We start from the raw sequence: 12369 nt of genomic DNA on the forward strand, positions 1-12369 counted from the left end.
AAAAATAGACAACGAGGGTTATCTTCATATGGTGGGGGTTGTCTCGGTTAGGAGAACGATTCCATGGTCTTGCTAAGAAAAGACACGCGCGCATGCAGTACCGGCCATTTGTTAGGTTGTAATAAGCCATCAGGCTGTACACTCATGGACCAATAGCTGGGTGAGTTGAATAGCAGGACTGACTGGTCTGTGGAGTGCTCAGATGGGTTTTTCTGCCCCGTTAGCATATGGTCACAGGCCGGACCACTCAGGGGGGTTTTGTCATTTGTTGTATTTGTTTTTTTGTCTCCATTTCTCCGGGCCGAAGTGAAAGGGCTGTTCACACTAGTGGGCCAGTGAGGAGAATTACAATAATGAGGTCTGGCTACGGTCCATGGGTTCACACCCACACACACACACACACACACACACATTTTAAATGCTTTATTTGAATCCACAAATCAAATTTACATTCAAATAGGCTTCGAAACATTACAAAGGTCATCATGTGCTTCGAGACTCAAGGACACAAATAGGACCCTTTTCTTCATAGAGTTAGGCTGCCAATGACCTCTGATTCACACACACACACACACACACACATACATACATACACACATTTCCAATTAGAAATCCATGCAGGTGTCTATAAGCTTTTCTTGTACATGCAATATAAATAGTAAAAATATCCATGTTTTTTCTACTTTTTTTCTATTTTATTTTATTTGCATACTTTGTTTTATGTGGCCATCATTTTGTGTACTTCATAGTTCTATATTGTGGAATGTTTCTTTGTTTTGTTTTTGCTTATCCTTAATCCGTCTACATAAAGAGCTGTGCTGGGTGGCCAAGTAATACCACTGTACACACATGAGGTGGCCAAACATATAGCCAACTGTGTTGAATTTAAAACAGGGAGAGAGTTCGCGGTAGCCATAAAATAGGACATAATAAACATCATAAAGTGTAGCTAAAACGAATCACTAGAAAAAATCTACGGCACTTAGAATAACCTGAGCTAATACATACATTAATGGTATTTATGCTGTTTATGTTGAAGCAATTATGGCAGAAGTGTCTGGATTGTATTTATTTCTGATAGAATCATACACATCTCCTACGCCAATAGATTTTGTTGCTGTTGAAATGTGACTTGGTCCATAACCGTGGTCCATGACTGTTTCAGAAATGATCAGTGTTTAAACAGCTTGTCCATTAGCATGGCAGGCTACAGATACAGTTACAGGTCTATTTACTTTGGGTAGCCATCAGGTTGAATCAGGGAGCCAGGCACTGCTGAATCAGGGAGGTGGGCTCTGTCTGAATCAAGGAGATGTGTTCTGTCTGAATCAGGTAGGTGGGCACTGCTGAATCAGGGAGATGTGTTCTGTCTGAATCAGGGAGGTGGTCACTGCTGAATCAAGGAGATGTGTTCTGTCTGAATCAGGGAGGTGGGCTCTGTCTGAATCAGGGAGGTGGGCTCTCCCTATAAGGGATGCAAAGAGCTGTGTAGAGTAAGAAAACTGCAGGAACCCTATAACACTACATTTGATTAATGAAAATGTCTTCATTTTTTCTTATCATCTATGCTCTACCTCTCTAGAACCCTTATAATGTCAAAAGTCCAGAATGAGCAGCACATTCCAAGTGTTCATTTCACTGACATTCCTTTTTATACTGCCCTTTTATTTCAAAAGGATAATAAAACAACGCATATTTTCATTAAGCTACTAAGTATGAGATTGAGATTTGCCTATGAGTAAGCTGAAGTAGCACATTCCTGTCCAAAATAAAGGGAGGAAAGTATCTGACGTCATATCAGTGTTCTTCCTGAAGTCGGCCTGTTAACAGACACGGCTGAGGGACTTGTGAGCTGTATGTTAAAAGTGGGTTTGAATTCCAGCTCTGAGGCTGGTCCCTTGTGAAGTTAGACCAAACACTGTGCCGCCCTATTGAGTATTCATCCCCTCACCCCTCCCTAAAACTAGAAGCTTCCGTGAGCTCCTCCCCTGTGAATGATGGCCGATGAAAACCAGTTCAAAACCCCTGTGATATATTTAGCAAAGCATAATTGTGTCACTGAGTGTTGGCCCAAAGAAAAGAAAGTGAAGAGTAGAAGGGATGATTAAATGCTAATTGAGCTCCATTCATGCAATAATATACTACTGATGTCCATGACATTTCCAATATGAATGTCCTGGTTGCTCTTGTCTGCACGAACCTAGTCTTCCCTAAGCCAATGTGTTGTAGACCTATGAAAGTGGACCCTATATACTGAATACTGTACATGTAGATCTATTCTAGCCCCCAGTGTCTTAGTACTTAGCTATAGCAGGTAGACCCTGACTGAAAGTACATAACGATGACTTAACGATGTCATATAGCCGAACACAATCTTGTGTATGATGTAGAGGATACTTTAGAATGTCTTGTAATTCATTTCAACTATACTCCCAAGTTACAGACTACTATAATTAGAATTGATTGTAATGTGTATAACACTGATACGTTTATTGCTGCTACACCATTTGTGCCCTACTCGATGTATGTGTGCAATAGTACCATGCAGTTTGTGTCACAGTTTAATGTTATCAATTCAATGTTTATGGAAACAAAAAGCATACTAATGAAGATGTTACAAGCAGGACATGTTGAAGAAAAAAACAAAAAAAAACAACAACCATGATATCATGTTCCAGATATTATTAAAGGAAACCTGTTATTTTTTTGTAAGATGTTGTGTTTTTCTTAGTGATCTTGAAATGGTGTCTCCTGTGATCACTTTGAATTTCTCTCCCTCTTTCGCCCTCCCTCCCTCCCTCTTGACCGTTCCTCTCTTCGGTTTAATTTCTTTGAACGGTAATGAAAGACAAACAGGCTGATGATTAGACTGACACCCTGGGAGGGAAGGACGGCGGGATTGAAAGGGTGTGACTGACGTGATGATATGAGAAATAATATTGTCTCTTCTCCTCACCTGAACCATGCTGAGTCAGGGCACGGGAAAGGACACGCTGTGTATTCGTGTGTGTGTGTGGTGGGGGGCCGAGAGAGGCCGTGAGAGGCAGTGAGGCTCAATGAGAGGATGTGAGAGACGTTAAGGGCTTTAGAGAGGCAGTAAGATGCACAAAGATCATTTGGTACACTGTCTGAGGCAGATGCCGTGAAAGGTTGTGAGAAGCAGTGAGAGGCAGGGGAAGGCTTTGAGGGGCTGTAGGAAATAGTGTAATTTTGCAATTTCTTTTAGCAGCTGAGATAAGTTATAATTTTCCATCCAGTCTCTCTTTCTCAGTGACGTAATTGAACTTTTGGAGCCCTCCCCATCCTGACATAGGCAGCTCAGACTGTCTGTCTGTCCTTCTGTCTTTTGGAGCCCTCCCCATCCTGACATAGGCAGCTCAGACTGTCTGTCTGTCCTTCTGTCTTTTGGGGCCCTCCCCATCCTGACATAGGCAGCTCAGACTGTCTGTCTGTCCTTCTGTCTTTTGGAGCCCTCCCCATCCTGACATAGGCAGCTCAGACTGTCTGTCTGTCCTTCTGTCTTTTGGAGCCCTCCCCATCCTGACATAGGCAGCTCAGACTGTCTGTCTGTCCTTCTGTCTTTTGGGGCCCTCCCCATCCTGAGAGAGTCAGCTCCAGTGAGAGTGAGCTCAAGGCTGATGCTGCCCGGCCTACCTGCCATGGAGGGCATTCTGCCAGTGACTAAATATAGAAGCCTGCACAAGATCCAGGGAACGGGGGAAGAGAGAGTGACTCATCCATCAGGAGACATTGATGTTTTTTCAACCATTCATCCAATTCCACTCTTTTAGTAAAATGGCATCTACCCTCCAATAACATCCCAGGAGCCTGTCATGTTACAGAAGAATCTACTGGACCTGCCTGCCTCAGATAAATTGTTGGTGTTCCTGAGGACCAATGTTTTGTTAGTCATTTAACCGTCCCTGAAAGTCAATGTCTCCCTCACTCTCTTTTTATCCTTCCCTCTTCATCCCTCTCCCACTCTCTCTCGCTCCCCCTCCCATTCTTTGTCCTTTCCATCTGTGAAATCAGTTTCCTGTATTTTTCCACCTTTCTCTGTTGTGTTTTTCCAATGATAAAAACCTCAGACTTGTTTTCCTCTGCTTTTGTAGCAGCAGCTGTGCTAAAACAGGTAGTGGACGGTAATCTGGACTGTGTGTGTTGTTAGATGGTATCTCTTTGTGCGGGAGAGAGAGTGAGTGCCAGTCATTGTAGGACTACATTGTGCGCGTGTGTATGTTTTGTGTGTTGACTATGGCCATGTCTCCCCCTGACAGGAAAATTAATGTTGTTTAAAGGCCCCTGTGACTTCAGTTAACAAATGAAAAACAAAGCTCTGTTATCTGTTACCGAAACATGCTGCTTTAACTCATTGTAAAATAATAACAGTAATTTGATTACATAGAAACCAGTGAAAGATTCATATGCAGTTATTGTTTCTGCATTATCAGGAAAACATAGGCTTTAATCATCAAAGGGGTTTGAGGTGGAGAGGGAACATTAGAGATTCAGGGGGAAATAGAGGAGATGGGTAGAGGAGAGTGGTTTCGGGGAGAAGGAAGGTGATGGGGAGAAGATAGGTGATGGAATGGTTGTGGCCTGAACATGCCAGCTCCTGTTAAAGAAAGGATGTGGGTGCCGGTAGGTATAACGAGATCTAGGCAAGTCCTGGATGTTATCTCTCTACCTGTATTCAACTGTCAAGCTATTTTCTTTCTGTCTCTCTATTTAATCGGTTGAGACGTGCATTTGATTACATGTATTACATTTGGTATTAACCATTATCTCAGCTGTAATATGTCTCACTTACCACGCATTTCTTTAATTCCACCATAATATTACATTTAACTGGTTCATTAAAAAATATTTGATTACCTTTATTATAGAGGTTAAATGGCATACGTTCGAGTTAAATGTGTGTATTCTGGTCGAATGTACTTGAATGTCGTTGTATAGGCTTTTGGAAAACATAAGACAAGGCGACATCTGGTGGTGTATTTAAGTTGGGGCTCAATGTGGTGTACGTGGCAATGACGTCAAGATCCAAATGACCCGGATTCAAACTTTCACTCCCCCGTATTCGGATTGCTAAAAACATCGGAAGATCTACGTCTTGTGGAATTGTATTCATAGTAAGTTGAAATCTTCATATGTATTGATTAATGACGCATATACGTTTAATTAACACCATAACATGTGATTCCGTTAAACAAAGAAATCAAGCTACGTCAGTAACCTAGGCGGGGTTAGATTAGAACGGTAATGCGATAGTAGCTATCAAGCTAACGCGCTGTATGGTTCTTGCGTTAGCTTCAAATCAGCTGATGTGATTGAGTGTCTGGTCTTTTAGCAAGCCAACGCGACTCGTTGGCTATGTATGTAGTCAACGTTAGCCTTTCGTAATTAGTTTTAATTTGTCTATAAACTAGTAGTTAAATGACAACAGATACATCGAGAAGTAAATCAAGTTGGTCGATATTAGGTAACAGTAGTTGTTTATGTATACTACTGACTGTGGTTGTAGTTTCGTTTTTAGTTGGTTTCCGTAATGTTGATTATGCTAACCACAAACCGTACTTATACAGTAAGGGAGTCATGGGCTAATGTTGAGTTGCTAATCAAACTGGCAAAGCTGTTGGGAAAATCTGAGACGTTCTATGTATTATTGGTAACGTTGACTAACTTGCTTGGTTGACAGCCTAGGTCACAAATGACTAACTGTAACAAGATGTAATTTGGCTTTCTACTACCATGTCATATTACAGATATATTGACAGTGTGAGCAACCATGGACATGGATCGACGGCCCGCTTTTCGTAGTTGACATAAGGAGGTGTAGCTACTTCTGGAGTGATAGTTTCCTCGGGAGAAGATCCACCTCTCTCGTGCACTGCCGAGATCGTTCAGAAGTGTTGTGCCCAGTGCAGGCTGGTGAGGTACCAGGATGACGTGCCGAGATCGGACCAACGAGTTCCAGTCCGCCTGTAAATCCCTACAGAGTAGACCGGTATGTGAGAGTCAATGGCAGTGATGTTGAAATACCCATCTGATTAAGGCGTAGTAACTATAGGAGGCACACTGGTTACATTTCATTCAGTCATAAAATGTGGTACAGAAGACCACATTTTCACCCCTATCTCTTTCACTTGCTTTCTCTGCAGAATGGCATTCATGCCATCAGCAAACCAGCCCTCAGTGCTCTCAAGCAGCGCAGTGACTTCACTCTCATGGCCAAGTGAGTCCCACTGGCAATGTTATTGCCTTCAAACTTAAACTGTACACAACTAGGTTGTGTGTTGCTGCCAGCTTCTTGGTGGAAGTTTTGTGAATTGGCAATTGCTATTGGTTTTGACACAGTGTTTTGATCACTATCCTTGTACAATCTCTTTGTAATGCAGCCCCCCTCTGATGTGTTCATGTTATCATTGAGATGTAAATCTCTCCTTTTAACTCCTGTAGGAGAATAGGGAAGGACTTAAGCAATACGTTTGCCAAACTGGAGAAGCTCACTATATGTAAGTATAGGTGAATATTTATGTTTCAACAATAACTATTTTGAATACCTTGTTTTGTCAAAGATGTTGATAAATGTCTGTTTTGACCTTTTCAGTGGCTAAAAGAAAGTCTTTATTCGATGACAAGGCCGTGGAGATCGAGGAGTTAACCTATATCATCAAGCAGGTGAAAACCTTTTGTTTGAATTGACGCCGTCACAGGAAAGGCAGTCGTTTCTCTTTGGGAACTATAAATGGCAAACACGATGGACCAGTCGGCCAGGTGACTCTGGGTAAGAGAGAAACCTGGCTGTGTCAGTGGGCGTGGCCTGTGACTTATTCTGTGTGCTCGATTCCCCTCTCAGGACATTAACAGCCTAAATAAGCAGATAGCCCAACTTCAGGGCCTGATCCGTTCCCGTGGAGCACCAGGTGGCAGACACATTCAGACCCATTCAAACACCATAGTGGTCTCCCTCCAGGTGACTGCCAGAGTCTCTCCACTTTGTAACTGATGAGAACATCTCATCTCTAAGATATGTCTCATTACATAAATGTTAACATGCAGATTTTCTCGGTTGCAGTCCAAGCTGGCGTCTATGTCCAATGACTTCAAGTCGGTTCTAGAAGTTAGAACCGAGGTAGGATTCACTGAACTTTTGGCCCCTCTGAAACCTTTTGGTCATTAAACCTAAAAAAAAAAATAGAATTATTGCATGGTACCTCTGTTGTCCTCTCACTCTCTCTCTCACTCTGCAGAACCTGAAGCAGCAGAAGAGCAGAAGAGACCAGTTCTCCCAGCCCCGTGTCTCATCTTCTCCTCTCCTTGCCAACAATTTTAGTAAGATGGCACGCTTCAAACGTTTTTGGAGTAATCCCATCCCAGCGGTCTCCTATATCACTGACAATCCTCTCTTTGCCTTTTCGTCAGGGAGTTCGGTGTTGATGCAGGATGAGTCGAGGAGTATGGGGGGTGAGGTTTCCATCGACATGGACAACCAGTCCAACCCTCTGCAGCTCCAGCTCATCGACGAGCAGGTCTGTGTGCGTCTCCCTCTGGCTCTCCTTGTAGTTTTCTCCGTGTCCCACTGTGCTGCTATAATGTGTTTTTTGTTTTGGCGTAGGACTCGTACATTCAGAGCCGGGCAGACACCATGCAGAATATTGAGAGCACCATTGTGGAACTGGGCTCCATCTTCCAGCAGCTGGCTCACATGGTGAAGGAGCAGGAGGAGACCGTACAGAGGTGAGGGGGGGAACGGGATGGATGAGAGAAATATGAAGGGGTAGATGGAAAAGAGGAGTTTGTGGGTGTGTGTGGGGGGCCCTGCCAGTGCTTTCTCTAAAGGCCCCATGTGTTTCTGCTCTGTAGGATTGACGCTAACGTGGAGGACACTCAACTCAACGTGGAAATGGCTCACACAGAGATCCTCAAGTACTTCCAGTCTGTCTCCTCCAATCGCTGGCTCATGGTCAAGATCTTCCTTGTCCTCATTGTCTTTTTCATCATCTTTGTGGTCTTCCTTGCCTAAACGGGGAGAAACTACAGAGGAGGAAGATATGGAAGAGGGAAAAGTAATTTTTTTTCTGACAGTTGGTGTCGCTCCCATGAAACGTTAGTCAACCAGTAGCTCAGACAGTCATGCTATCTGACATAAGACAGTGAGGAAGTTGGACTGTGACCAAGGCTTGCCAAAGCAACAGAACAGTGGGACTGGTTGAGTGTTATTAGATGGTTTTGGAATTTAGATCCAGCGGACCAAGAAACAATGTTATTAGTCTGCAGTCTGAAGTCTTGAAGAGTGATACTGGAGTCACTCTATCATTTCTAGTAGTTTTTTCTCTCCCTGCAGAGATTTCTGAAGTACCCCTAATGAAAAGGATATTGTATCAAAACACACTTTGTTTACTATCAACAGAATAATTTTCTGTTCATTTCTTTCTTTTTAGAGACTAATTCATAAACATTTAATCAAAAATTGATATTATTTAATGGTTTGATTCTGCAAACTAGTTTTGGTTTTTGGTTGATTTTCTTTTACCCCATTTACAGCAAATCAGGAATTGCTCATCAGCTTCCTGTACTTGACATGAGGGCCACACAACAGGCTGGAGATTCTTTCTCAAAATGTCATCTTTCATTTTTGTCTCTCATTCTTAATCTCTTTTTACTAAAGAGACTAACATTTCTCACTATCATTCACGCTACGCATGAGAGAGAACCTGTTTTTGTTTATTTTAATTTATTTTTGCTTCAAAGTTCTCTTATTTGCCAAAATGGGTACTTTCAATTTCAAAGAAATGTGACAAGGCACCTTCTGTGGTCCAAGCTGTTAATGGGGTAAAGGAGGTGTTAAATTGAAGAACTTGTTTTAGACCCAATCGTAAACACAATGTGACTGGTCAGACCTGGTCAATTAGTACTGTATCTATTAATGCAGATTTAACAGCTCGCACAGGGCTGTCTTTGTGCTGTTGCCTGCGTGTGTATCCCAACTTACTATTTTCTATTTAGTACCCTGCTTTGACCTGGATGAAATAAAGCCCCAAATGGGGGATAGGGTTTTATTTCGTATGAATCCTATGTTACTACTTTCCATGGTCATTTGTGATAAACCTTCATCAAGAGTTATTTTTTTATTTTATTTTTGGCTATGAACAGGTGACATCTCACTGGTTATGACTGGGTTACTAGGTTATGTAGGACTTAAAGTATGTTCGTGAAGCAAATTTGTTTAACAAACATCTGCAAATTCTCTGCAGTTTGTCAGTTTAGACCTCACTGCTTTATAGACTCTGTCGTCTACATGCCTCTCCGAGGACAGATGTTTATGTGCAGGCTATTATTTAACAACCAGAATGTTTTAAATATGAAAACTCCTATTCCTTCCCTCTTTTTTTTTTTTGCCCATTGCCTTGACTTCTGTGTACAAAGTGCAAATAGTGATAATGTATTGAAATTAAGTGCATATTAAAGAAGAACAATCAGGAAGTTGTGCAATGGACACTTATTCCTAACTAAGAGGACTAATGAAGTGTGATTAAATGACCTGTTATATGGTGACTATGCCAGTGAAAGGACAGGATTTGAAACAAAGCTATGCAGGAGTGATAACCCCACTCTATTAGGGCCCAAAGGAAGGAACAAACAAACTGATTAACAAAGACTTCCTGTTTGAAAACCAGATTTTATTTTACGCAAAATTACATGCACTCCAATTGTTAACATGTTCAGAAAATGTAATTCACAATAAAAAAAAAACAATATCAGAAATATTATGACATTGGCTGGCTGAGCTTCTATTCTAGTCTTGCGCTTATTCATGAGAGGTTGATGTAACAGTGTCCCTATGTCTAAACTGTTTGTTTTCAACAGATTTCCATTGACTGAGGTGAGAGCCGTCCTGGTGTGGCATCTCAAATATCTGAGACACTTTTGACCTTTTGCTTTTAATTCTCATTCCCCTACCAATCTCCTCCCCTGTTCTCCTTCCACCCCTCAGCCCAAAGCGCTCTGCTCCATGGGGCTTATATCAGGCATACTCATGCTCCTACCCCTCCGGGCTGCTCTTGCCATATTTGCTGCTCCCTCCTGCTCATCCACCTCTTCCTCGTACCAGCTGGACTCCTCCTGCAGGTTGCCACGCAACCCGCCCAGGACCCCGCCCCTGAAGGGAACGGGTCGGAACTTGGATCGGAAGGTTACGAAAGAGAGGCTCTTGCTGCGCTGTTTGTCGAAGCTACCTGACTGCATCCTCATCTCGTGCTCCTCGTCTCCCTCTACGCAGTCCCGTATGACCGTGCGGAACAGACGGGCCACTTCGTGAACCTCCGGCTCGATCTCCGTCACAAGGTTCCGAAACCTGGAGGAAAGAGGTTTAAAATAAAAATAGGAGTGGCCTTGATTATTCAGTTAAGGATGCAGATTGACCGACAGGAAACTTTTTTTATTAATATTTATTTTACTAACAACCAGTTAAAAATAAGGATGAATCTCATCTACCCTGAACAGTGACACTGATATGGTAACAAGTCACCTGACAATGACTGGGCCACATTGAGCTGGGGGCACTCTGGCACACAGTTCCTGCAGCTCTATCAGGTCTTGGGGGGTCAGCTCGTAGGGTTGGTGGGTCGGGACCGTGGCCAGCCAGCTGTAGTCAGCGGAAGAGGAGCTGCGGCGGCGTCTTCCTTCTTTGGTAGCCCTCTCTAGGCGGATTCGATCAGTGCGCTTCATCATGGCCCCCAGCTCCAGCATCAGGGTGTTGGTGACCAGTTCCTCCGCTGTGCGCTGTCCAGGCACCTTCGGCTCCAGAGAAAACACAGCCGACCAGGGGAACATCTACGGAGGGACGAAAACCCATTCAATCCACTGTACTCATACCTGATAGAATTCAGCCGCTAGCCTGTTGGTGAGAGGCCCAAGGCATAACCTGGAGGGCTGCCAGTCAAGGAACCATTTGTTAGGGAGTGAGCTGGCAAGTGGAGGATTGCTGGTTTTAAATCCTGGATGTAATTGCCTGCCATTCCGCCCCCTCCCCGGCAACTACACAGCAACAGTCACCCTGTGCCGTGGCCCTCTGCCCCACCCTCTCCATCCTACAGATGTTTTTGTCTCTATATAAACAGTTGGAATATAGTACAGGTCAAATTTGAGTTGGATTTGCTGAACAACTGACAAGAAAATGTATCTCGATCAAGGGCTGTTAAGAGGGACATCAAGTAAACGGAGTGAGGAATTAGTGTGGATGAGGACCAACACCATGTCTGTAAACATTGTTCATGCTGCAAATTCATTTTGAACTTGATTTTCATTTGTACTTAAATCTTAGCCAAGTAAGTGCTTTGTTAGGTAGATAATAAACATATCCAGTGAGATAACTGTCAAGGCAGGTATTAACGCCCACTACAACTATGTTGATTCTGCCTTAGATGTCCTGTCTTTTTCAAGCCACATGCATACAATACATAATGCATAGTCAACCAAATCTGATGGCTTACCTTAACCAAATTTTGGAGTCAGTTTTTGAACAGTCCTTGAATGTTACCAATCTTCTTATCAAGAAGCAGGCAATGTCATTGTTTCACAGTATGAAAAAGGTGTTCTTTGGTATGCAGCTGCAAAATAAATATTTTTGAAAGAAAATGTAAAGTATCTACCGTCACTTTTACACACCACTAACTGACCACCTTGCTACCTTGAAGGTCCGTGGCAGATAGTCATATGTATTTGTTTGTGACGGACAATAAATATAATCCTGTATTAATACATTGAGTGATTGACAGGTGTTTTGCCTCATGACAGGACTTACCTCATAAGCACACTTGGAGGTATTTCAAGACATGTGTCTGTGTAGCCATTTCCAGTGAGTCAGTCTTCAAGAGTTGTGTAGAAGCAGGGGTGCCCAGCCATTTTGATATATAAGCATCTGTCATTCCCTAAGGAGTAGGTCCAGTAAAGGATATTTCCCCATTCGGGCATATACATCACAATATGACAACAAACATCTTCATGGAAGGAGGACAAATCTACTGTTCCCTCACTGATATATGGCATTTAAACAGAAGTGTGCTACACAATATGAGTGCTCTACTCATGGGGAAGAATTTTGACTACTGGTTGGTCGAGCTGTGTTGTTATTTGTATGAATTATAATTGTGTTTAAAAAAGGTGAAGCCCTAGTTACATCTGACATTGGCACAGTATTTCCAAAATTCCTGGAAGACATTCTAACAGTATCTCATTAGTGACAGAAATAGTATCATCAACAACGATAATTAGTCCATAATGATGACAATGCAGTTGTTGACAATGCAGTTCCAGGTATCATTGTCTGGATTTGAGTGTAATCTGAGATTAGGTCTGAGGCAGTTT

At 42.7% G+C, this 12369-nt stretch overlaps 2 protein-coding genes across 4 annotated transcripts; one reads left to right on the plus strand and one right to left on the minus strand.

The window, feature by feature from the left end:
* The first annotated feature begins 4895 nt into the window (after positions 1-4895).
* On the plus strand, positions 4896-9486 carry stx5a (syntaxin 5A). 3 transcript variants are annotated; one of them, XM_010898373.5, is made up of 11 exons: positions 4896-5132; positions 5766-6007; positions 6162-6235; positions 6460-6515; positions 6611-6681; positions 6860-6976; positions 7079-7135; positions 7254-7335; positions 7426-7532; positions 7619-7740; positions 7867-8026. In XM_010898373.5, exons 2-11 carry the CDS (start codon positions 5945-5947, stop codon positions 8024-8026), a joined length of 909 nt encoding a protein of 302 aa, XP_010896675.1. In that variant the 5' UTR covers positions 4896-5132; positions 5766-5944. The 3 variants fall into 3 exon arrangements, with proteins under 3 accessions (XP_010896675.1, XP_010896677.1, XP_034147586.1); XM_010898375.4 differs by lacking the exon at positions 4896-5132 and adding an exon at positions 5175-5482; XM_034291695.1 differs by lacking the exon at positions 4896-5132 and having other exon boundaries at positions 5945-6007; positions 7867-9486.
* Positions 9487-9662: 176 nt separating this feature from the next.
* On the minus strand, positions 9663-11738 carry zgc:162144 (RD3 domain-containing protein). Its single transcript, XM_010898372.2, has 3 exons — positions 11496-11738; positions 10532-10836; positions 9663-10357 (listed from the first exon to the last, which is right to left on the minus strand). The coding sequence occupies exons 2-3, from the start codon at positions 10834-10836 to the stop codon at positions 9994-9996; spliced, it is 669 nt and encodes a 222-aa protein (XP_010896674.1). The 5' UTR covers positions 11496-11738; the 3' UTR covers positions 9663-9993.
* Between the last annotated feature and the right edge of the window lie 631 nt (positions 11739-12369).

The sequence above is a fragment of the Esox lucius genome, chromosome 4, assembly GCF_011004845.1.
Source record: "Esox lucius isolate fEsoLuc1 chromosome 4, fEsoLuc1.pri, whole genome shotgun sequence".
Lineage (NCBI taxonomy): Eukaryota > Metazoa > Chordata > Actinopteri > Esociformes > Esocidae > Esox > Esox lucius.

Coding starts and splice junctions, on each gene's coding strand:
- zgc:162144 (XM_010898372.2), bottom strand. CDS start 10,836: ATGTTCCCCTGGTCGGCTGTGTTTTCTCTGGAGCCGAAGGTGCCTGGA. Junction 10,358..10,531: donor TGTGGCCCAGTCATTGTCAG/GTGACTTGTTAC, acceptor TCTTTCCTCCAG/GTTTCGGAACCTTGTGACGG.
- stx5a (XM_010898373.5), top strand. CDS start 5,945: ATGACGTGCCGAGATCGGACCAACGAGTTCCAGTCCGCCTGTAAATCC. Junction 6,236..6,459: donor GACTTCACTCTCATGGCCAA/GTGAGTCCCACT, acceptor TAACTCCTGTAG/GAGAATAGGGAAGGACTTAA. Junction 6,516..6,610: donor ACTGGAGAAGCTCACTATAT/GTAAGTATAGGT, acceptor TGACCTTTTCAG/TGGCTAAAAGAAAGTCTTTA.